Here is a 25,568-nt window from a genome sequence, read left to right as displayed (position 1 = left end):
TCTGACCTCCAATACTTTGATTCCTTTTTTTTTTTCAAGTGCACATAAAAGAGAGAAAGCTCGCGGACTGGGCCATGGTGCACAGCGAGCTTCTGGCTTCTCCGCCTGCGTGAAGAAGGCATCCTTATTCCAGATAATTAGGGAGCGGAGATAAAGGGCCATTATGTTGGAAAGGCCTGGGCCCATCGGGAAACCCAGCCGTTGTTCCTTATTTAAAAACAGATTAGATCCTGCTACTCCCAGGAGGCTGCCAAGGGCCCACTCAAATATTATCCATCCCGTGCTGATATCTTTTCTTACCCATTCACGAGACATGGGTGGAATTCGAGAACGTGGCTTGTCTGGAAGGCTTAAAACAAATGCTTCAATTTTCCATTCTCCAAATGAAAATCGATGGCAACAGAGCGGTAAAATCAATGTGCAGCGCTCTGTGGGGAGAAGTCCCCCTCCATCTCCCAACTCACCTCCATCTTCTGCCCACTCAGAACAATAAATCAGAACCAGCCATCCCGGTGGGCTATGAAGCTAGGAGAGCCTCGCCCTGTCAATTTTGCAGGACTTTCCATCTCCCTCCTTGCCCCTAAGAGGGCATCTTCTTTAAGGAAACCTAAGGAGAATGTTTTAAAGACCTCGGGAAGAGATTATACATTGCTTGCAATAAAATCTCCTGCTCCTCAACCAAAGTCATTTGGCATCTAGTTCCAGTGTAACTCAATTGGTTCACTGTAGACTATGCTGCAAGCAGTTGGGAATGCTGGAATCCCTCTACCTGCTCCCCCACCACAGCCAATAATTTGCATTCAGACACTGTAAATTAGCCTGCATTCTCTTGAATTTTATGTAAATGGAAATCACATGGTACAGTGTTTTCCTTTGTGGGTCTGCCTGCTTTCACTTAACATTATTTCAATGAAATTCAACCATACTGTGACAACCTAGGAGTTTATATCTTTCCGTGGTTGAAGCATGTTTTGCTGTAAGAAAATCACAACTAGCCAGGCCATCAACCTGTTGGTGGAATGAGTGCTTTTCAGTGCTGGGAATTTGCCAAGAATGGCCTAGGAGTCTGCTTCACTTTCTATATGTCCATATTTAGTCTAATATATATTTTGCAAATGTTCTCTCCTTTATGAGTTTGTATTTTTAGCAATGTCTTCTGAAGATTAGGGAATATATTTTGATGGAACACATTTTGCCTGTTTCCTCTTTTTTATTTTTTTATATTTTAGTATGTAAAGTTAAATTTTTTTATTTTGGGTGCTCTATTTTTAAAATCTTTATCAAACTCAAGACTCCTACTCTTTGAAGTTTTATACACAATATTGAACCTTATATTTAGGTCTATACTGCAATTCAAGTACATTTTTCTGTTTGGGGGATTTGGAGGCCACACCCAACAGTGCTCAGGTATTACTCAGTGGTGTTCAGAGAACCCAATGCAAGCTGGACATCAAACTAGAGCTGGCCACATGCACAACAAGAATATTAACTCCTATACTATCAATCTGGTACCTCAAGTTAATTTTTTGAAACATATTATGTTACACAATAATTACATTTTATATCTATAAAGTATTTGTAAGATCAGAAAAACCCACAGGTATAAATATTAACAGGACAAAGTACAAAACAGAATGTTTCTACCTAAATCAGCACTACTTGATAATCAAGTTGAGACAAAAACAGAACAAGGAGCAAAACCTATCGTCAGCAAACAAGACAGAAGGAAGTATGTTGGGCTATCTTAACTGCTATTTTTTGGTTATAAGATTATTGCTTATTGCTTGTCTTATATTTTGAAGTAATTTTAGCATTTTCTATAAGCACCAACTGTCATATTAAAATATTATTAAAAGGAGATAGACTGAGCTGGAGAGAGAGAGAGAATGAGAGAGAATGAGAGAGAGAGAGAGAGAGAGAGAGAGAGAGAGAGAGAGAGAGAGAGAGCATACATTTGGTAGGATTCTTGCTCTCTAAACCCAGCTGACCTGGGTTTCAATCCCCAGCATCATATATGACCCCCAGAGAACCAAAAGAAGTGATCCCTGTGTATAGAGCCAAAAAAAAAAGGCCTTGAACACAACTGAGTGTGGCCCCAAAGTTAAATAAATAATAAAAAGAGAAGGCCTCTTGACTCCATGCTACCTCCCATTGCTCTGCAGAGCAACCTAGCCACATGGTGAACCTGGAGCTAACCACATTTCTGGGGAACACAAAGCACCCAGGTCTGTGAGATCCAACAGCTCCACAGAGCATTCTTTAGAGAGGAGCTGAAATCTTTATATGAGGCCTCATGTTAGCCCAAACTCAAATCCTCCCTAGTTAAGGCAAATAATATCCATGGAGCGGGGAGTAGAGTACCCTGTGTGGCTTCCCTTCAAATAGTTCATCCTCTACCCTGCATGTCCAGCAGCTTCTCCATTTGCCCAGCCTCCACAGGAAGGAAAACTAATACAATTTGCTTATTACTGCACTCTCCATTCTGCCTCCAATCTTGCATAAAGACAGCTTCAGTGTGGAGACCCTGAATGAGCCCCAGGCTGACTCACTGCCTCTCCTGTGTGTGATCCCACTCTCTGGCCAGCAGATTTCACTTCTTGAGCTGTTGCAGAGTTCAGGCTGGTGGGTGGCTGCCCTACTGATGTTCTCTGATGGGTGAATGTAGAGCCTTGTCAACATGCTAGCTCATGGAGCAGAGGGAAATCATGGGAATGCATCCAACTGTAGTAAGCTGGTGTGGTGGGTGAGTTACTCAACCTATTAGAAAAACTGGCTAGGGTTTGGGGTGGCACAAGACCCAAAATCCTAGTGGACATCTCTGTGGAACCTTCCTGGCTCAGGCCACTTCACCAACACTGAAAAGGAAAGGGAGTAGAAAGGATGGTCCTACTGGAGCCTCCACTTGAATTTATTTTTCCAATCAATGAGCGAATGGCCCCATTTATCAGAAGTGATAGCATCTTCTAAGTGCTTATGAGTCACAAATCACCACCAAAGCAAAAGAAATGACATGCATTTCTCATGCCAAAACTTATAGACTTTTACTAGTTAGCAAAAGTGAACATACAAGGCACAGCAAGTGAGCTATTCTTTTCTTAGGAGGAAGCAAAATTGGGGTTTTCTGACTACCCTCCCACAATGAATCAGACAATGACAGCAAAACCAGCTGTCTTTATGCAATACTGGATTCTGAACTGAGATACAACCTCTGATCTCTGACCAAACTCATTAGCACACAAAGAACCCCAGTCATATCAGCACAGGTATTGCCAATAACTATGAGACTGTAGTCCATCTAGCAGGAAAGAGAAACCGTTTTTGTACTTCCATGGAATTCCTTGTACAGATGAGAAAGATCCTTGTACATATGTAGAAAGGTAATAAAGTGCTGGGGTGATTGAGCTGAGAATGTAGCAACCAAGGTGTGGAGCTCTGAAGGTTCCTCAATCCAGGCTTTCAATGTCACTGTGATTGGGGCTCACCAGGTGGAAAGAAATATGGGAGAGGAAAACCACACTTTCCACATAAGCAACATGGTGCCGGTACTTCTGGCACAGGAATGTGGGGTGTTCCAGATGATAGCTCTTATATCACAGTGCCGGTGAGCCAAGGAGACATTGCCTCTGCATCTATCCCAAACACCTGGGCCAAAGAGCAGCTCAATAGAATGAGCACATGCTTTGCATGTGGGAGGCCTGGATTTGATCTGCAATACCCCTGAGTTCCCTAAGCACCACCAGAAAAAATTCTTCCACAATAGCAACTAAACACCTGATTTTGTATCTTGCGCTTGTTTGCACATGCACACATGTGCAAGCATATATACACACATGTATATGTATGCACATATACATGACTATGTATGCACATATACATGACTGAATAATCCAGAGCAATACACCAAAAGGGCTTTTGGCTAAGTGTAGCCAAAGGCCACTTCTCCTCTCCTGCTGAGAAGGAAAGAACCAGATGTGGTGGGAGATGCCAGAATTATTTTCTCGGAACACATATGCCTTAGAAGGAATTCTAAAGTGGCTTATACTCTGTGCCCAGAGAACCAGACTTTCCTTGAAAGCAAGATTGGGGTTTCTTATTCACCCTGTAGTACAGCCAAGCACCCTGTAATACAAGCTAATCATGTTGATGGTACACGAGGACTGAATAAATGAAAGTCTGTCTATAGGCTCAATGAAAAAGAAAAATAATAAAGTAGTGACGAAAAATAAGCTTGGAAGCTAGGCAGCCCTTGTTGAAAAGTCTGGCTGAGGGAGAGGGGTGCCAGGAGGTTACCCCATCCTGGACACTGTCTCTTTGTTCAACCTTACTTCCTGAGCTCAGAAGGAAGGAAAATAAAACCCATCCCCAGAGGGAAAGCTGAAGAGACTGAAGAGACTGCTGAGACCTCAAGATCTAATCTTGCTCAGGTCAAAGGGTAGTGGCCATAGAAGTCACAGACACCCCCACCCCAACCTATCTTCAAGCCCATATTCCCTTCCAAAGGCACAGGCAGTGGCTGGAAAGGGAGGTCTCAGGGATGATTTGCCTTTCCCCCACCTTCTCAGTCCCACCTCATTCTTGATAAAAATGCATTTTAAATACTTTGTGTGAAAACACTCACTTTTTCTTTTTTTGAGGATTTCTGTACCTGAACCAGGGATCCTTTCTGTCATGAGTAAACCCACTGCATCGAATGTGCTGGCAATGGGTGGGAAGGCTGAGACCTGAGGACCTTAAAGAAGATAGGGATGGTCTGGAGCAATAACATAGTGGTTAGAGCATTTGTTTTAATCATGGCTGCTCCAGGTTTCAATCCCCAGCATCCCATTTGTCCCTTGAGCACCATCCTGAGTAATTCCTGAGTGCAGAGCCAGGAATTACCCTGGAGCAACACTAGGTATGGCTCCAGAATAAAACAATTAATAATTAATTAGTTAGTTAATTAGTTGATTGATTAATTAATTTAAAAAAGAACATAGAGAGATCCTCCAAAGGAAGGGGATACCAGGTATTTCTACCTGAGGAAATAGGAAGGAATGGTTCTGGACCAGATGAGACAGGAGCCAGGCTGCCTTGGGACCTCAAGGGCTCCTGGGGTTGAGGTGAGGGTGCAAGTGTCACTCAGAACATGAGAGATTCAGTCATGTTCTCTCCTAGTCCAGATCTCTGGATCAGATTCTGAGTCATGGTGGCAGGAAAAAAATTCTAAGAGGGGATTTTCTGTGAAATGGCCCAGGGGAAGAGCGACCTGATGAAGGAAGTGGGGTTGAAAAGATATGAAGAGACTGACATCCTTCACAAATCTGAAAACAAGATTCATGCAGGCCCAGATACTGTCCAGAATGGAACAGAAGCCTCGCTTTACCCCTGCTCCCATCAGCATATGAACACCCCCAGTTGTGCACTGGAGCATGTTCGACCTTACCTGGGCAGTAGGTGCTTGCGGCTGACGCAAAGTGCCGTCTGGTAGTCCTGAGTCACACACACTTTGTGGGGGCTGCACTTCACCTTCAGGCAGGGGTCTTTGGAAGGATCCAGGGCTAAGGAGAGAAACCAAAAAAGCAAAAAGAGTCAGGACCTCTCCACACTGCCTTCATTCCTGTCAGTTAAAATTAACAGGGGAGGGAGGAGAGAAACCAAACTTGCTCACGGTGGTAGGTGCCCATGTTGGTGGAATTAGGGAGTAGAGTTTTGTGATGCCTTTGTAACTTGAGGAGCCATCGCATCTTTGACCTGATCCAGAGTTACTTTCCAAGTCCTTTACTTTCCTCCATGCTCCAAGGACCAAGAGCTACTTTCCTTTCTTTGGCTATGTGTCTGCAGATGCTTTTTAATGGCTCCATCCAGGCCTCATTTGACTCATTTTCTACAATGTAAAAAGTCCCTCGGGACAGAGGTTCTTGGGCTTCATTCCAATAAACATGGAGCAGGTGCATAAATAAGCCGATTTAAAGTTTTGCGAGCAACTTCGAGATGGTGAGACAGTTTAGTGCCACGGAAGGTTACAGCGTAATAGGGAAGGAAGGAGCAAAAAAGCTCACGCATAAATATTTATTGTGCAAGGCCAAATTAGATAAAGGGCATGACGGGCATATAAAGTGATAAGAGAGCTCAGGAGGAAAATAGAGATCAATTTCTGGGGCAAGGATTAATGAAGCATTAATATGGGAACTGGATCTTGAAGGATGGGCAGGGATTTGTTTCTTAATAAGGTCCAACCCCTGTGGGATTCAGCAAGCCTCCAGACCACTTCCTGGAGATGCTTATCCCCCCAACCCCCATACCACAGTTCCAACTTGAACCTGAGGGGTCAGTGTTCAGGGCATCTGGCACTCCAGGCCACTGAGATAACACCATGAGGTACTGCCAAGCAGAAAACACAGAGCTGGGGTTCAAACTCAAGGCCTCCAGTCCTCCCATGGCCATCCAGCGCTGGCAGAACAGGGTGGCATGCCTGAGCCAGGAGACATTATTCAATGTTTGAATGAGTTTGAAAAGTGGGGGGCTGCCCGGTAGTATGGGAAAGGGTCTGACACCACAGCATTGCTATTCTGTAACGCTTCTCTGCCTGAGCAGCAGCCCTAGTGCTAATGAGTTCTATGCATGCTGAAGAAACCTATGCTTCCTTAGGCAGGGGAGAGACATTGGGGGAATGTTTTGGGGGGAAAGCAATCAGATTCTACCTTGCAACTATATCCCATGTGAGGGTAAATCTTTCAAAACTGTCTTAAGCTGTAGCCCACTCTCACCCTGCCAACAAATAGTTAAATCAATCAGCATCCAAAATAGTGTGAACAGTAATGCTGCACTAAGAAATGACAAATGCCACCTTCCCCTTCAGTCTCAGATGCCCCTGCATACCTTGGGAGTTTCTTCCATCTCATGCTCCAGGCATGAATACTCAGTAGCACTGTTCTCAGACAGCCGCTGGCAACTTAGGGTCCCTCCCAGGACCTGAACACACATAGCTGAAGTCATTTTTGCTACTTGTATAGTTTAGGGATGGTAGGTCCTTCTTCCCCAGTCCTCCTCCCTGGCACTCCCCATGCACAGAGCTGGCTGCAGAACTGGAGCATAGGGTACATTCGGAACCAGTTCTGGTCTCTAGGGAGTCACAGAGAAGAATCCCTCCAGCAAATGGAGAGTCCAACTGTGGGGAGTAGAGGGAGTGATGCTTCAGCTCGATAGGAGCCCCTAGGATGGGGGAGCTCCCCTAAATAATCAGGCTCTTGGGCAGCCAAGTGCCACTTCTGGGCACTGAGAGACAGGCTACCTGGGTCTGCTGCCAGCCCTTGGAGCAGAAAGTTCCTACTGCCTCTGAAACTTGCTTTCCTGGAGGTTTATGAAGCCAGGAGCCCAGGGTACTCTCAAGCTGGGGGCTTTGCTTTGTGCATAACTATATCCCCATACTCCCAAACCCAGCTGACATTCTAGGACTGATCCCCACAAAGAGCAGGCAGGAAGAAACAACCACTGGCTACCCATGAATTATGCCCATATTCATTACTCATAGCCCACCTTATACTTCCAGCCACTGCAGGTTGATAGATGACCTTTCAGACCTCAACCAGTTAGGAAAAGTCACCTGTGGTAGGTCTAGTCACAGGGACTGATGATATTTCCCAGAGAAGTGCCATGATACCACTGAAAACCCTTGGGATTTTTTCCTTGGCCTGGAGATCAGGAGTTCAGGGATGGAGTTTCCCAGGTAGGCCTCCAGGACAGCAGCTCTTCCAGACCAGGAAGCACACTAGTTGTGTTTCTTGTTCTGTAGCCAATATCACAGAATTTAGGGTCTCTCAGGAAAGATTTAGGGTCTCTCAGGAAAGTCAAGGGGGAGAGCCTAATGTTTGGGTAAATGGGGTTGTGCTGCTCACTCAACTTTCTCCACCTCAGTGGACTAGCCTATAAAATAGGGAAAGGGCAGTAGCTACTGTGGCTCTGGGCCATGGTGACACCATTATATGAGGAAATATTTGCAAGTGCTTAGGAGAGGCCAGGTAGGTGCTCTCAGGGTGTGCCCTCAGTTACAAGGTTCAACAGCCCATTTCTAAAGTGCCGAAGCTGACCCCAGAGTAGCAATTCCCCAGACACTATGCCAGCAGTCTGAACCCACCTCAGTTATTCTTGGGGCCAGGAAAGGTATGTGTCTTTGGTTCCCTATATTGTGTTATCCCTGAACATCAATAGGTACTTTCTGAGTGCTGCAAGGCTAGAGCTGTACCACATCCTCAGGCCCCACTGAGTCAGACAATGCTGTTGACCAAGTGTCAATGGAGTAGTGCCCAAACTCCCTGAACAACACTGGGGAGGGCCCCTGATGCACCATGTTCTTGAGAAGGTTTTAGGGCAACAGCGTATGAAAGGATGAGTCAGGGTGACCCTGGGAATACAGGGCAGACCATTGTGACAATCTAGCAGCCCAGTATCCACAGTAACCCCACAAGGTGGGATGCCAGGCCTGGGTGTCATGCTTATGCTTGCCCTATCAAAAGGAGGCTCCTCCAACCAGAGCCAGGGACCAACTGGGGCTGGTCCTTTTTCTCTCTGCACCCACCATTGAGCTATCTACTATATTTGCCTACTATATAAATATATATACATACATATATACTATATATTTACAATTCTTGAAGCCAGCAATTTCTTTTTTGTTATGTTTGCATTCTGGGACCACACTTTACAGTGTTCAGGGATTTCCTCCTGGTTTTGTACTCAGGAATTATACCTAGTGGATTTGGGGGATGATATGAGATGTGGGGATTAAACTGTGAATGGCTGCATGGAAGGTAAGTACTCTACCCACTGTACTATATAACTCAGGCCCCCAAATAAAAAAAATTAACAAAATAAAAGCCAGTTTAAGTATTCATTTTGTTTGAGCTGACTCCAATTTCATTCCCATATATAGTCCCCTAAGTCACACAAAGATCACCCTGAGTGATCTATAAACATAAAGCCAGTGGTAAGACCTGAGCACAGCCAGGTGTAACCCCAAAACAAAAATAAAGAAAACCAAAAGTCAAAAAACTCTTACTCCCAATACTTATAAAAGTCAGTCATTACTTAACTCTGTACACATACCTCACAATTTGCATATAGAAATCAAATCTGCTAAAAATTAATTACCAGGGTCTGAAGACTTCAAACATGTATGTGAATTATTTAGAGTAAATGAATTTACAGAACAACAAAACAGTAACAAATCAAGCTGCCAGAGCTTATTTAATCACCACAACGTATTTTGTTTTGCAAATACAGCCGCACTGAGATGGAAAGGGGATGAGGACTGGAGTAAGCCTATGTCTTTTCCATTCAAATACACCATCTAGGGCTGGAGGGAGAAGGCAGGGTTTTTGTTTGGCATGTGGATGACTGGGGTTATCCCTGCCCCACCATGGTTCTTGGAGCATCAATGGGCAAGCACCTGGGGGCTCTGTAGGGCTAGAACAGTCCAATCTGCATCGCATCCTCAGGTCCTCAAACTGAACATAAAGCCCATAAAACATCACCACGAGAGGACCCTTTTTTCCTCATCACCTCTTCAGGGACCACACCTACCCTTAAAGGTAACCTCCCAGAATTCATTTCTAGCAGCCCCAAGATTCAAGGAGTGAAGTCCTGGAAAACCCTGATCCTTCAGATTGGACAAGGCTGTGAGGTTCCACTTTCAAAAGAGTAAGGTTCAGAATAAGAGTGGCATTTGAGGGTTGGGGAGAAAGCACAGTGGATAAAGCACTTGTTTGGTAGGTGACTGAGCCCAGCAAAGCATAAGATCCTTCAAGCACAGGTGAGGAATAGCCCAGAGAACTGCTGGATATGACTCAAACACTTATTCCCCACCAAAAGAGTAGTATTTGAGGAGCCGGAAAGATAACATGGAGGTAAGGCCTTTCATGCAGAAGAACGGCTTGCAAATTCTGGCATCTTATATGATTCTCTGAGCTTGCCAGGAGCGATTTCTGAGCACAGAGCCAGGAGTAACCCCTTAACTCTGCTGGGTGTGACTCAAAACAAACAAAATTTTAAAAAATACCCTAGGAACACAAAAATACAATACAAAAATTCCTTCCTCACACTTATATTCATTGCAGTGCTATTTACAATAGCCAGACTCTGGAAACAACCAAGATGCCCTTCAACAAATGAGTGGCTAAAGAAACTGTGATGCATATACACAATGGAATATTATGCCGCCATCAGGAGAGATGAAGTCATGAAATTTTCCTATACATGGATGTACATGAATCTATTATGCTGAGTGAAATAAGTCAAAGGGAGAGAGATTGACACAGAATAGTCTCACTCATCTATGGGTTTTAAGAAAAATAAAAGACATTCTTGCAATAATTTTCAGAGATAAAAGAGAGGAGGGCTGGAAATGCCAGCTCACCACAAAGAGTGATGTGTGCAGTTAGAGAAAAAAAACTACACTGAGAACTATCATAACAATGTGAATGAGTGAGGGAAGTAGAAAGTCTGTCTAGAGTACAGGTGTGGGTGGGGGAGGAGGAAGATTTGGGACATTGGTGATGGGAATGTTGCACTGGTGAAGGGGGGTGTTCTTTACATGACTGAAACCCAACCACAATCATGTTTGTAATCAAGGTGTTTATATAAAGATACTAATTAAAAAGAGTGGTATTTGAGCCCCCCTTTTATGTGTTTGTGTATGTCTTGCGGATGGTGCAAGAAAGGAGGAAGAGAAAGAGTGAAGAGGTAGTTAGCCTGATGGTTTGGCACTTCCTTGTCTAGATACATAGGATTTCCAGAGACATAACTTCAAGCATTTCTGACCTTGCATATGTTCAGTAAGAGGATGCAGCAATCTCCATCAAACACTCCATGTCCCCTTCACCTACTAAGTGGTAGTTCTTGAAGGACCTCTTTGCCTTCCACAGGATACTGTGTCCAGCACAGGGCAGCTGCCCAGTTGTAAAGAAGAATTTTATATTTTAAATTTCTGCACCAAGCCCAATCATAGGGTAGTTCCACTTCAAAACATTCACTTAACTTTTCAAAGAACTTCCACAAAAATTATTTTCAAAAAATTAATAAAAGAAAAAGAATGAATTGAAAGAGAGGCAACTGATAAAAACTCATTACATTCAAAGGGTAGTTAATTACGGACTTGTACTTTTTTTAATTATTTTTTTAAGTTCACTGCTTGCTCTCAATTAAGGCAGTGATATTTCAATTATCCTAACTTTCTGAACCTATTTTGCAAGGAAGTTATTTTTTTTATTAGCTACATTGATTTTAAGATTCCATTTCACTGTCCTTGGGCACTTCTTATAAGCAAAGGGTCCTCAGCATTAGATTGATAAAAAGCACCAAAGCCAGTTGACCTGACTCCACCTTTGTCCCTCATGTGAACTGCATAGTGAGTACCACCTCCACAGTGAGAAGAGAATCATTCATGTTGGGGGCTAACCAAAGGGTCCCTATGAGCCACCTAAAGAGCAACTAGGTCCCTGTTTAATTCAGCCGTATTTGCAGAGGTTTTCATGCAAAATTCTTTGGTAGGCAAAACACTACTCCCTTAAGTGTTTGCTATCCAGAAGCTCACAGTACAACAGAGACCATGATGACAGAAGAATAAACTCTTTGCCTTGGTAACAGCTTTTGAGGGGCAGGGAATAAAACTTTCTAGAACAATTTTTAACTGTCAATGGTTCTCAGGCATAAGATAACTTAAAACTTCTTCCCTAGAGAGACTAAATTTATAGAAAAGTGATTTTAACCTAGGTTCTTGAGATAAGGAACATAGCTCTGGAGAAAACAGAAGTTCTCCTTACCAGAGGTTTGGGAAACTGAAGCATTTCTTCAGAAGCAAGGGTGGTTATGACGAAGACTGAAAAGAGTGGTAGCTGGATCCTAAATATTCCTAAAACCATGGAGAGGATTTGGGATGAAGGAAAGGAGCCATGAATGCAATGTCGTAGTGTAACAACCAATATGGTGGCACCAATATGGTGGCCACCGACATTCGTTCCTTTGCTGAAGTTGGTGAAGTGGGGGAAGAGAAATCTCTTTGAACACATTTTATGTAGAAATTGGACCTGACATACCACCCTCAAATATGAGAGCCATCTCAGGGCAAAGGAATGTCACAGAGGTAGCTTTAAAAGCCCCTTCTTTGCCTTTGAGGACCACCATGCTTCCTCTGTGGGCATTAAGTTGCAAAGGATTCTGGGAGGCAACCAGTTTACCCAATGAGATTGAATGAGCAATGATTTTGTCTAAACAGGCCATGAAGATGTGTAGTCCACTCTGGGGACTCCAAGAAACTCCTCAGAAAGAACGTCACTCTGTTTGCATAAAGGTGACACATTAATGTCTGTGGTCTCTTTGTTGCTTTTAGAATGGCTTCCGGACTGATTTCTGCTCAGTCAAGATTCAACTCCAGAGCAAAGACACTCCTACTGATTCATTAAGACTGACTTAATGGATGAATGACAAAGAAATTACTCCAAGCTGCTAAACCCTCTCAAGCTAAGATCCCAACATGTATTACCGCTTGTCTGTCCCCATGGTAACCCATGCTTGGCTCTCACTTCCCCCACTCTCTAGAGGGACTTGTTTAATAGCTCAACAGAGCAGCTTAGCATAGAAAACACAAGGTCTGCCTAAAGGAGCAGAACCAGGGAAGAAGGGCAGCACACAGACCTCAGATCCACAGTCACTCATCTCAGCTTTCAAACCCCAGAGGTTAACTTATTTGAGCCCAAACAAAGACTCAGAATCTAAAGTAGGACAGCTGAGTCACATGGGTGTCAAGAACTGAGTCTACCGGTAGGTAGGGCCTTAGAACAGTTGATGACAATAGGGCAGAGGATGAAACTAGACATCTTACCAAAGAGAAATCTTTACCCTTCAAAGTGAGCTTGAGGACACCTTCCTTCCATGTAAGAGCTAAAAGTTCCTTCTCTCTTTCCCTCTCTCTCTCTGCTCCCAGTGGGCAGAACTGTCTAGAGGCTTCTTGATCAGTGAGGCAATTTGACAGGTATGCCCTTCGCAAATGACACCTGTCAAACGTCAATGGTGAGTTGTGCAGGACTTAAATGTTTAACACTTTGGTTTGCATGAAAATTTTTAATCATAGATAAGGGGGAAAAAACATCCTCTAAAGCCCGTAAAGTAAAAAAGGGGGGGGGCATTTAAAAGTCTATAAGGTAAAATTACAAATGAATCAAAGCCCATCAGCATTAGATTGACAAAAGCACCACAGCCAGTTGAACTGACCCCACCTCTGTCCCTCATGGTTCTGGTGGCTGATCTGGGGCAGTGAACACAAGCAGCTTCTTGGCCACAGATACCACCTTCTCAGTGTCCTCCTGTGGTCTTTGCAAGGGGCACATGGGCAGCAAGCTTGCTCTCCTCTGTCTCTCCTCTGACAAAGAACATCAATCCAACTGGATTAGGGCCCATCCTGTCACTTCCATTGACTCAGTCACCTCTTCTGCACACAGGCACAGTGAGAGGACAAACAGGCCCCGCCACCATCCACAGGGAAATGCACCTTAATCACTGTATGCACAGTCTCCGCTTAGACACTATACAGCTCTTAGAAAAGGGTAACTCAGTCTGTAGGTACAATTACAGGTAGATGATACATGAAGTAGCAAAATGAACAGAAAAGAAAACAGATGTAAATGTAAATTTATGGCCCAAGCCCACTCTGTTCATAAAAGGCAGAGCCGGGCTCTGGAGCAATAGCACAATGGGTAGGGTGTCTGCCTTGCATGTGGCCAACTTGGATTTGATCCCCAGCATTCTACATAGTCCTCTGAACCTGCCAGGAGTAAATTTTGAGTTTTTGAATGCAGATCCAGAAGTAACCCTGAGTACTGCCAGTTATGACCCATCCATCCCCCACCCAATGGGTGGGCAGAGCTAGTGACCAAATCCAGGGCCATCTATTTCCAAAGGAAATGTCTGCCTTCCCATTCCACTGATCTCAAGTAGGAATACTAATCCCAGACTCTAAGAACCTACCTACATTCCTCATTTCCTGGGACTCATCTCCACAACTGCTTATCCCTACAGGGCCAGCATTCTTGTGTCTGCCTTTTAGGGATCCAAAATGGCATTCCCCACAGGTAAAAACCTCCTACTTTCTGAAAAGCTCTGTTTGCACCAGCCAGGGGCCCAGTAACAAGTCCCAGCCATGAGAGGTCATTCATCTCAGTCTTCAAATCCAAGGCCTGGCCAAGGTCATCAGGGGTGAGTGTCTGGCCAATTGAATTGTAGGCATTTGCTTCTGAGATAGAAGCAGGGAGGCTGCCTGGTGCCCAGGGTCATCAGACCTGGTGGCAGTGGCAGGAAGAGCTTTGCTTTTCTTCTTACATGTGAAGGACAATGTTGGTAGTCAACCTGAGAAATCCCCCAAATTTGCCCCTTCAATCCTGACGAATATCATGTACACACTAAGAGGGACTGACCAGAGCCTCGGTATAAATATACTCTGAAAATCATAGGCTCCTCCTTAGAATACCCACCTTACACCTTTTTCTGTTCACCAACTATTCTGGGATGAGGAAGTCAAGGTTCCTCAGTTTCCACTGAGAAACTGAGTTTTAAAGGTGAATTGTGGGAGCCTGAATGATACTAGAGCTGGTAGAATGTTTGTCTTTCACATGGTAGACCTGAACTCAATCCCTAGCATCCCATATCCTTTGATCCGTGTCAGGAGTGATCCCTGATAAAAGAGACAGGATACACTCTGAGCACTGCTAGGTATGGCCCCCAAACAATAACAATGAAAAAAATATATAATGGGGTTGAAGAGGTAGTACATCACATAGGTCACTTGCTTAATAGTGATACAGATTCTATCTCAGGCACCCCATATAGTCCCCAAGAGCCCTGTCAGAATGATCTCTAAGTACAAAACCAGGAGTAACCCCTGAAGCACTGCTAGGAATGGCTCAAAAACAAAAGAACAACCCCCCAAAGTTCCAGATGGAGGAGGGTGGAAGAGGAAAATTGGGGTGAATTAGGGGTGAGGAGAAGCAGAATAAAAAGAGCAGTAAAGAATGTTGTATCCCCTATCATCTCATTAGGGGGTGGACAAAGGACACAGCGACAGCACTTAGCTGGCAGAAGAATGTGCTGTCACTCTAAATTACCAGTGAGGAGGCTGAGGGAAAGGTCATTTAAAAAAATGAATTCCAAAAAGAAAACTGACATGGAGATTTAAGGTATTGGCCTATGATGGTGCCCCTGGACACTTGCCCCTTGGCAGAATGGGGACTCACGCCAAGCTGGTGTTCAGGCTCCCCAGGCCATCCATGAAAACATTGATGATGGGAATAAAGCTGAGAGGAATTGGAGATAAGCAGCAACATATTGAGCTCCTGATTACCACCCCAAGAATCATATCATTTATCAGTCGCTGAACAGAAAGAGAAAAGAACAGAAAAGGTCTGAATTCTAGTTCATTATAACTGGCATAAATGTTTCACAATGCATTTATGAATACAGGACAGAAAATTGTTTAAAATGGTTAAAAATGGTACTAGAGAAATAGTACAGCAGATAGGTCACTTGCCTTGCATGTATCTAACCTGGATTCAATCTGCAATATCACAGTGATCCTTGAACATAGAGACAGGAATAAGCAGTCCTAAGGTATGGCCCAAAAGTATATCTTTATATATATATATATATATATATATATATATATATATATATATATATATATATATATATATACACACACACACATACATACACATATATAATAAACAATCGTGTAACTTAGGAAAACAAGAGGCCTAAAATCACAATAAAAAATCAAGTATTTACAGGTAGGAAAAAAAGCAGATTCAAAAAGATTGGTGTAAATAAATGAAGATAAGAGCTAATCAACATTTCTTCAAAGTTCGTCTATATTTCAGGACCGTGGTTAGTGTTTAGTTATTGTTTTTATTGCTGTGGTGCTTTTCAGGGGTTTTTTGTTTGTTTGTTTGCTTTCTGGGGGGGGTTGATTTTTTTAAATTATTTATGTTTTCCTTCCTTTTTTCCTTTCTTTTCTTAAACTGATTTTTTATAGTCTCTAGAAGTACTTCTCCCATTTTTTGCTTGTTTGAATTTTTGACCCTCCTTTTTTCTTTTTCTTTTTTTTTTCACCTTCAAACAGAACCACATAACTTGAACCATCTTGTTCTGCCTCACAAATTGAAGGGGACTAATGGAGAGGACCAAGACTAAACAGTCGTATGAATATTGAGTAGAAATAAAAAATGATCAGACTTAAACACCAAATCCACTGCCAACTACAACAGAATCTATACCCAATCTACAACAAGCTAGACATAGAAGGTATCACTTATACTAGCAGCCCGAGGGTGGGGGGGGGGCAAAGGAGAGGCAATATGGGATGTATGTTGGGAACAGAGGTGGAGGGAGGACAACATTGGTGGTGGGTATGCCCCTGATTCAATGTCACTATGTATTTAAAATACTACTGTGAATGATTTGTAATCCACTTTGGTCAAAATAAAAATTAATAGAAAAATTAAACAGACTGCCAATGGGAATATCAAGAAAGTTCCCTGGCACGGTAAATGGGAATCAAAACAACAGTGAGCTACCACCTCACACCAGAAAGAATGGCACACAAAATAGACAGTACTAGCCAGGTGCAGGTAAAAGAACCATCATTCATCATGAGTATGAATGCCATCTCACTCAGCTTCAATGGAAAAATATATAGAAAATTCTCCAAAAAATATGAACTGAACTTCCATATGATTTAGAAATTCTACTTTTTGGCATCTACTTGGCTCAAAAACATTATTTTGAAAAGACATTCACACACTTAGGTTCACTGTGATGCTACTCACAATACCAAGAGCTGGTAACAACCCATATCTCCAAGAGCAGATAAAAAAAAACTGGTACAGAGACAATGGAATATTACTCTCCTGTAAGATAAGAAGAAATCATGTCATTTACCACAACATGGCTAAAACTAGTGAAGCATCATGCTGAGTAAAGTCACTAAAGGAGCAGATACAGAATGACCTCTGATGTATGAAACATAAATTTTCTAGTGAGGGAATTATAAGTGGCCAATGGAAACAGATCTACCCAGGAGGTAATTTAAGGAGGTGTGGAGTGGCCTTGGATCACTGGTAGAGAGACACTGATGGTGGATATGATGCTGAAAACACCATATGCCTGAAACTATTAACAGTCTTGTAAAGCACATGCCTATTTAAAAAATTGGAAGAAAAAAATAGAAACGTTTTAGTCAAGTTCTCATTTTAGGGGGTGGGGCATGCCCAACAGTTACTCTTGGCTCTGAGCTCAGGGATCACTCCTGGAAGTATTCAGGCAAGGAACATAAGCAGTGCCAGAGATCAAATTGGGGTTGACCATGTGCAAGGCAAATGACAAATCTTTGAGATTTGTCTCCAAAATCTGGAAGCCCAGTTTGTATCTGGGTTTCACTCTAATTCAACTGGCTGGGCAGTTCAGTGCTCTTCATGGCCACACTCCACAGTGCTTAAAGGCCCATGTGGTTCCAGAGTTGGAAGCCAAGAAGTTATGTATGCCAGGTAGGTGCCCCTGAGCTATCTCCCTGCCCCCTGTAGATGGCAAGTAATTTAAAACTTTGTTCTACTCTGTTGCTTGTTCTTTTGTTTTTGTCTTTCTGGCCACACCAGCAGTGATCCAGGTTTACTTCTGCTTCTGCACTTAGGAATCACTGTCAGCAGGTTTGTAGAACCCTATGGGGTATCGGAGATAAAAGCCAGGTATTTTTCCTAATCTAAAAGTCATCACTAAGCCACATAAAACAGAACACCAATTCAATGTATTTACATAAAAGAAACTTCAAAAATAAGTGTTCTCACAGTGGTTTCTGCCCCCACCCCTACCTGAGGGCCTCTGAACCTCAGGGTAAGTTGTTGTTCTTACTTGCTGCTAGGGATGCTTTGGTAGGGGGAGAAAGAAGTCTGGGAAGTGTTAAAAGGCCTTTGTCAAATTTAAAAAGTCCAGGAATGAGGCAGAGTGCTCTCCAGGGTGCTGATATATCTAGGAAGGAAAAATCACTATCAGTGAAGGTACACAAAGGACCTTCATCAGTAATGCTCATTTTTAAGGCACCAGAAAGCAGTTCTACTTAAAGCTGGTTCATCAAAACTATATCCCCTGAAATACAGCCCTATGCTATCTTCTCCCAGAGATCTCAGGGGAAAGGCCCTAGAGCTTAAAAAAAAAAAAAAAAAAAAAAAAAAAACAGACCCTGCATGATACAAAGCAGTTTTTCAGAACCTTTTATGTGCCAAGTCCTGAGCAAAGGTACATGAGTTACAAAGCACTGGTGGGCCCCAGGTAAGCGTATTGAAATGAAAGCTGTTAGTACTTCCATCCCTCCTACTGTTAATGTTTCAGAAACACTTGTCTCTGGATTTATAAATGGGTAATTGGAGACTATTCATTTCTAAGCCCTTTCTTTCCTCCAATTAGGGCAGATTCATTTCTACTTTCTTGGGATGATTCCCAAGGTTATTACATTCCATTTCTTCACTGATAACATTGAAGCAATCATGACAAAGTTAGTGCTGATTGGAGTCAGGGTGGCTAGGGGCACCATCTGTGCTATTAGAAGGCAACCCTAGTAGTCAGATGAATGACTGCAGATCCCAGGCTAGGCTTTATGAAGTGTCATGTCATTTAAGACTTGTGTTTGCTTGTATTTCCTCATTTTTTTCTATCACAGTCTACACTGTTCAATCATTACTAAAGTTCTTTTCCACTAAATTAAGTAATTCACAGTACCAGCCAAGCTCACAACCAGCTCCTTTTGACCATCTCCTTACCAGTGTATCCCTCAACAGTCAATGATCTACTATACATAACTTTATGGTTGGGCTTCATGTGCCATTAAAAAGCATAAAACAGCTCTCATGTATACTGGGAGAAAAGGAATGATAAATAATAGTCATGTGCTCAGCAATTGCCTAAGAAAAACAGAATAAGGAAGGAGCAAAACCACATTTCCCCATTCTCGTGTAACTACAAATACTATGTGCCCACAGGTCATGGGGGAGAACCATCATTTCCAAATGCTATAATGATGGCAAAGCTTGTTTTTCACTGAAGGTAGGTAAAGTTAGGGCTATTTTTATTAGAGTTGTAGATTCTAGTCTATTTAGGTTTGGGGGCCATAAATGGCAGTGATCAGGGACTATTCCTGGCTCTGCTCAGGAGTGACTCCTGGCACTCCTCAGGGGCTCATATATGGTACCAGAGATTAAAGCCAGAAAAACACCTACCAGAGTTGCATAAAGGCAAACTCCTGTACTATATTTCTCGGGCCTCCAAATTAATTTTTAAAGTATCACAATTCTCTTCCACAGCATTATTATGAATTTCCTTTTCAGAACTGAGTACCATTCCCTGAATGCACTCTCCTGTTTCCCTCTACTGATCCTTTCTTAGGTTACAATGGACAACCCTCAACCACTGAATTTCTCTAGACTACAGACTGAATGTCCAATATAGAGACTTCTCATTTACATAGTCACCATATGAGGAAAGTCCACCTCTGCTTAACAGATGAGTTAATCAAGTTAGAATCATGTAACTGATTTTGACTAACCTGAGATGTAGCTACAGGGGTATCTCAATACTATAGAAGCCTCAAGAGACCACACACAGCACTTGTTTTCTGCCTGACAGAGGGACTCTCACCTAGCACTAGGTCAGGAATATCATGGACTCAATGGCATTTGCAGGATGAGTATGTAGATGGATTTTGGGATTGATACTTACTCCGTGAGGCCAGAAATCACATCTGGTTCATCATTTTTGTACCCCAACCCCCCTGAAGTGTAGCCCCTCCAATGAACATGCCTCAACAAACATTACCTGTGGAAGACATCTTTCTATAATGCAGGATTTCTAAGTCACAACAATTATGAGATTCAACATAGAGCTTATTCTCCAGACCAGCATGTAGCACAGGGAAAACTTGAATTCATAAATTCAGCCAATACTTGTGAACCACGTTTCACTTGCCAGGTACTATTATAAACACTGTGAATTTCACAAAGAGCAGGAAAAACGCCCTGATCTTTAAAAATAATTTAGTAAAATATGAATGCTAAGGTATGAAAGATAGTGGAATGAAGTAAGAAGAACTAAGAGATGGCAATAAGGAGAAATTTTTCTGGCGCATGTTTGTTTTGACTTTGGGACCTACACTCAATGGTGCTCAAGACTTACTGCTGGCTCTGTGCTCAAGGATCACTCCCTCTGGTGCTCATAATACCAAATACAAGAAAGTTCTCTTTGGTGGTCATACTGATTGAAGTAGCCAGAGAAGACTACTTTAAGAGTATTTAAACAATGGTCTCACAATAAGCCAGTCTCTTGCTGCTATGTTAAGGAACATTCTAGGAGAGGGAGCACAAAGGACAAGCTGGGGAAGCGTCTTGGAATTTAGATAAAAACATCCATTCTCAGACCAGTAGTGCATCTACAGAACAATGGTTCTTCAAGGTCTTTTGAAGATCTGTCATGATCAAGCCTTCAGCATTTGACACTGTCTTACTCAGTCCTCCTGACTACCCTGTGAAGGAGATGGTACCACTTCCATTTGAAGCTCAGAGAGCTGCATCTGCATAACTTTCCATAGGCCAGCTTTGGGAGGGGAGGCGGTGGAACAGCCCTAATTAGAACTTCCTGAGGTTCTAATTTTGTCACCTTTCATCTAACATTGACATCCTCCTGGCCAGGACTTTCGCTCCACCTGCATGCCAGGCTAAGGCCTCTCTTCCACAGGGTAGTTCCACTAAACATGATGCAGGGTGCTACAGCTTAAAGTTAACTCAACCCTCAGCTCCTTGTATGTACCTCACATACTCCTATAAGTATATAGGCAGTCTGTATGATATGAATTTGATGGAAAGTACAAGGGGGTATGAATTTTGGGCTCCAGACAGATTCGGCTCCACTTTCCCCCAAAACTGTGGCTGTGTGGCCTGTGGAAAGTTATGCAGATGCAGCCTGTTTGAGCTGCAAATGGAAGTGGTACCATCTCCCTCACAAAGTAGTCAGTCAGGAGAACTGAGTAAGACAATGTCAAACACTGAAAGCTTGATCATGGCGAATCTTCAAAAGACCTTAATTGCATCTTTCTGCAGCCTTCTTTAGAGCTATACTAATTGAATTGGGACTCATTTTCTTCTACAATTTTCTCTGCCAGGTTCTCTTTAAGGCTGGAAATCCTCTTACTCAAATTACTACTGGCTGGAGTCACAAGAGAGCCATCCCCAGTGACCCTACTCATGGTGACAACCTCTCTGGTGCTGTCTTTCATGGCTACCTAAAAAGCCACGCTCACTGCTCCTGCCTCAGAGGAGACATATGTCCACTCCACTCTTCCAGGTCTATGTAGACACTGACAGTAGGGTCTCCATGGACATGCAGGACAGGGAGAGAAGAGGTGGGTTGTGATTGAAGAAGCTTCCCCTTCTGCCCTGAATGCTGCTTCCCTCTGCTAATGTGTAACAGGGATTTGTTTTTTTGGCACCAGATCCCATTGGCTGGGGCTAAGCCAGCCATCAGGCTCTTTGTGGTCTTGAAAAGCTAATGAAAAGCTAAAAGTCTTGGTGTAATCCAAACAGTATTCATTTCCTGCCCAGTCACTCTTGAAACGGGTAGCAAATTTCCCTGGTGTGTGGCTTTTCCTGATCAACAAATGCTCTGGCTGGTCTCCCTCAGAGCCTTCTGCCAGCTCAGACCTGGACCATGTAGCCAGGTAGTCTCCTTGGGCCAGGTACTACCTCCTAGCAAGACTCTCTCCTGGGAGGCTAAGTTTAAACCTGTAATCTGAAACTCAAACTCATGAAGGAGCTATTTTATTTTGTTTGAGGGATACTCAGGTATCACTCTGGCAGAGCTTCAACAACTCTACAGAAACCTGAGGATCAAACCTGGGTCAGCTACATCCAAAACAATTACCCTCCTTGATATACTATCATTCTGGACCAGCTCCCTGATTTTTAACTCATTTCTCAATAGTTACTTTCAGGTCTCTGGAAATTCTGAATATTGAGGAATCTGGAGGGAAGGATGTAGTCCTACCCTAGTTGCATATTCCTGGTAAATTATTCCTGATAAAGTATTCCTGGTAAAGCCACAAAATATATTTTTACTGAAATTACAGGGTCCTCTACTCTCACTCTCGTGGAAATTCTTTAATGAGTTTCCAAGGGCTGCTGCTCATCAGATAATAGTTTCCACTGAACTCATGGTTGTTTCAGGCCACTCACTGTCCTACAGCTTCATAAATGTGGGTAGATCCCAGAACCACCCAGAAAGAGACTTTCAAACCAGGTTCCTGGGTGAGCTTGTGCATCTTGTGAGTGGCAGGGTAGGGGCATGGTGGCAGATGGGCCACAGAGGAGTGCTTCTGGGAAAGGAAGTGATAAACACAGTACTTTAAGTGTCATCTATATCCCTCTGATCCTGCACCAAGAGTGGTTTTTTCCTTGCCACTCAATAACAGTTCCTGGCAGCCCCTCCATTGGCAACATAGCTGTGTTTCATCTCTAGCAGCCTGACATAACATATCATATCTCTATGCTCAGAATTATCTCTGGGAACTTGGATAGGCTGGGCATTATTTGCTGATGAAGAGGCCTGCCCCCTGTGCTGTGTCTGTCACAGGTCTTTCACTAGTACCTGTTTCATGGGCTCTTGCAGAATTATAGTTTTCCCCATGGAGTAGAAGCAACCATCCTGATCACAGACAAAGTAACAGGTACTTGGAAAGATAGGACATGGGACCTGTTTGGCCAACCAGACAGATGTACCCACAGACAGCAGTATCGGAGGCTGCAGGGTAGGTTGAGCCACTGTCCTGTCCTGTTCTGCCCATACAGTGATTGAAAGTAGAAAGTAACAAATACAGGGTGATTTCATCATCTGTGCTACACAGTGAGACAAAGGCTGTAACTAGACAGTGCCGGTAACAACACACGTCAGCATTGGCTGAGATCACAACGCAGTGTGTAGAGAAGGGCAGGAAGAAAAGAGCTAGAGGAGTCAGGGGGCAGAGAGACCTGAGTACAACAGTGCTGGAGAAGGTTCAGTAAGTTTGTCCATCAAAGCCACAAATGGTGACACTCCTGTAACTATGTGGTCTCAACTACAATTATTTTTGAAAAAAAAATCAAATGAATACAATTGGAACTAAATTGCTCACAATGAAAAAGCAGAGGCCTGGCTTGTTCTCAGGGAAGATGTGCCCTAGCCATCTGCATCGTGTTTGGCTGCCTCCTCTTCAACCCCCTTCTTGTCCTGTTCCCACAGCTCCTGCCCTTCTCCATCTCCCCTGTTCAAATCTCTGCCCAAAGGCAGAAGTACAGCAACTCTAAGGAACCTGCCCTTTCTCAAAAACAAAAACAAAAAACATGCCTGCATCCTTTAGAGAAGACTTCTGTCACCAGCCAAAACCCCCAGGGTGATAGGGCTAGAAACATTCCTTTAGAGTAAATGCAGTTCCCAGTTTGTGGTATTTCAGCCTTGACAAACAACTTTTTTTGGCTTTCTTTTTGTTGGTTTTTTTCTTTTTTTTTTTTAATTGTAACAGGTTGTCTAATTATTCTGTCTCGAAGTTTCAGTCTCTGTGTGCTCCCTCTTCACAGACTCTCCACTGTTTTTCATCTCACAAGTTTGAACATGATTAACATTGGCTTTAGTGTTGTAAGATCCCAGGGGTGGTTTTGTGGCAGTGGGGAGGGCAACTATGGGGTGTCACCTGCAAACCCTTCAAGCTGTGTTCTGCCACATTTCCCTGCCACCCCTGGGACATCAGAAATGATGTCCTCAAAGTCTCAGTTTTTGCTTTATATGAGGAAATGTTTCTCAGTGAATGGATTATTCTGACTTGGGATCACACCTCTCAGTAACCTCAAAGATACCTCGAAGCAATGACAGGAGTTCCACAAGGCAAGAATATTGGGGCTGCTTGAAATGGAATTGCCTCTGCTTTGAAGAATATGCCTCAATGTCCAGTGTCTGTTGTCTCCCAAGGCTCCAAATGTAACTGGTTCAGATCATGTCCCAGCAGAATAAAGAACCCCCAGCATGTCAGGTCTCTCGCCAGGGCAGGCAGTCACTGCTTCTGTCTGCTGAGTTCACACTTGCATGTCTTTGTGTCCTGATGTCAATTCTTCCTCACCACTGAATTCATCAGCACATGTCATTTTGATGTAAATTTTAAAGATGTATTTCCAGAGGTTTGTTGTCTTTTTCTCCTGTCTTGATTTCTCTCAGAAAAATCAGGATCATACTTTTGTTGACAAAATAGTACCAACAAGTTTGTAATAAACATCTTTCTTGTAATATCCCCGGCATCCCCAAACCTGCTATTTTCTCCAAACTAATTTTGTGTTCAAAAATCTCTGGGATGTGCCTCCATCTAACACAAGATGAAAAACTGAAAGAAAAAGTCTATCCTGCTCATAAAGTATGCAGTACTACAGCTACCCAATTTCCATGATGTAAGAATAAGATCCAATAGCTGTCATATTCTGTGGAAGATCTTAGAGCTGTCGTCCCTCATTCTCATCTTCCACGATACATCGCACACGGAATTATCTCAGTGTGAACCCAGAACCTGGCACACTACTTTTGAACTTGTAAAAAACTTGTTTTCTTTTCTTTCTTTTACTCAATAGGGCAAAAGAAACCTCTATTCAAGGTCCCTTTCCCATTGGCTTCAGTTTTCTGAGAAAATCCCCTTTCTGATAACGTCATCTGAAGGTGCAGACCTCAAAGATTATTGGCAATGGCAATCCTCCCCAACTCCTAATTCAGAGATAACTGACATCTGGAGGTCATTTACATGTTACAACTGAAAGTCATTGCTGACTTCAGTGAGAAGAAGACAGGGATGGTCTATTCTACAATGTGTAGGCTTACCTTTCAAAATAAACAACTATCTTGTTGAAAGTGCTATTACTTCTACAGTTGAGATACCTTAATTTAGATATACGAAGGGTACAGAAGAGAACTATTGCTTAAACTACTCATGGGGCTGGATTCTCTTTCTCTGTTCAAAGGGGGTTCAAAGGTGATAGAACTAGAGACCTGAGACAGAGGAAACCGGGAAGTGGGGCTAGTGCTACAGAACCTTCAGGGGATCGGATCCTTCAACAAAAGCACTAATGGGTGCTCTGGAAAGAGGAAAGTCTGATTTCTTCATGACACCTAAGACTCCCTTCAGTCTCTCATACCATTTCCCATAGAAGGAGAGATGGGACTAGAGAGCTCAAAATGTTTTCAGATTTCTTAAGAATGAGAGGAAAGAGGAAGAGACTTCCAGGTCAAGAAGGGAGCCAGACACACAGCTGTCAGCTTGAAAAACAGCAAACTCATTCAAAAACATGTAGGGTTTGACCATCTTCAAGAGCAGACACATAGATATTTTCAATCTAGGTAGAATCTGGGTGAAGAATGGGAGACACTTGCCTGCTGCCTTGTGGTTTAAGTGACACAGCAGAAATGGCAGGCATGGCTCTCAGGGAAGAAAGAAAATCTGAGAT

At 43.1% G+C, this 25,568-nt stretch overlaps 1 protein-coding gene across 1 annotated transcript in view; it reads right to left on the bottom strand.

Annotated features, from left to right (window-relative positions):
* Positions 1 to 25,568, bottom strand: part of SPOCK1 (SPARC (osteonectin), cwcv and kazal like domains proteoglycan 1) — a 504,908-nt gene that overhangs the window by 144,831 nt on the left and 334,509 nt on the right. Inside the window, exon 4 of the mRNA XM_049786017.1 lies at positions 5,423 to 5,537. Within this exon, the coding sequence (XP_049641974.1) occupies positions 5,423 to 5,537 (115 nt within the window). The remainder of the gene's footprint in view (positions 1 to 5,422; positions 5,538 to 25,568) is intronic.

The sequence above is a fragment of the Suncus etruscus genome, chromosome 14 (assembly GCF_024139225.1).
Source record: "Suncus etruscus isolate mSunEtr1 chromosome 14, mSunEtr1.pri.cur, whole genome shotgun sequence".
Lineage (NCBI taxonomy): Eukaryota > Metazoa > Chordata > Mammalia > Eulipotyphla > Soricidae > Suncus > Suncus etruscus.
Note: the sequence above shows the minus strand (reverse complement) of the source record. Positions and strands in the feature narration are given on the sequence as shown.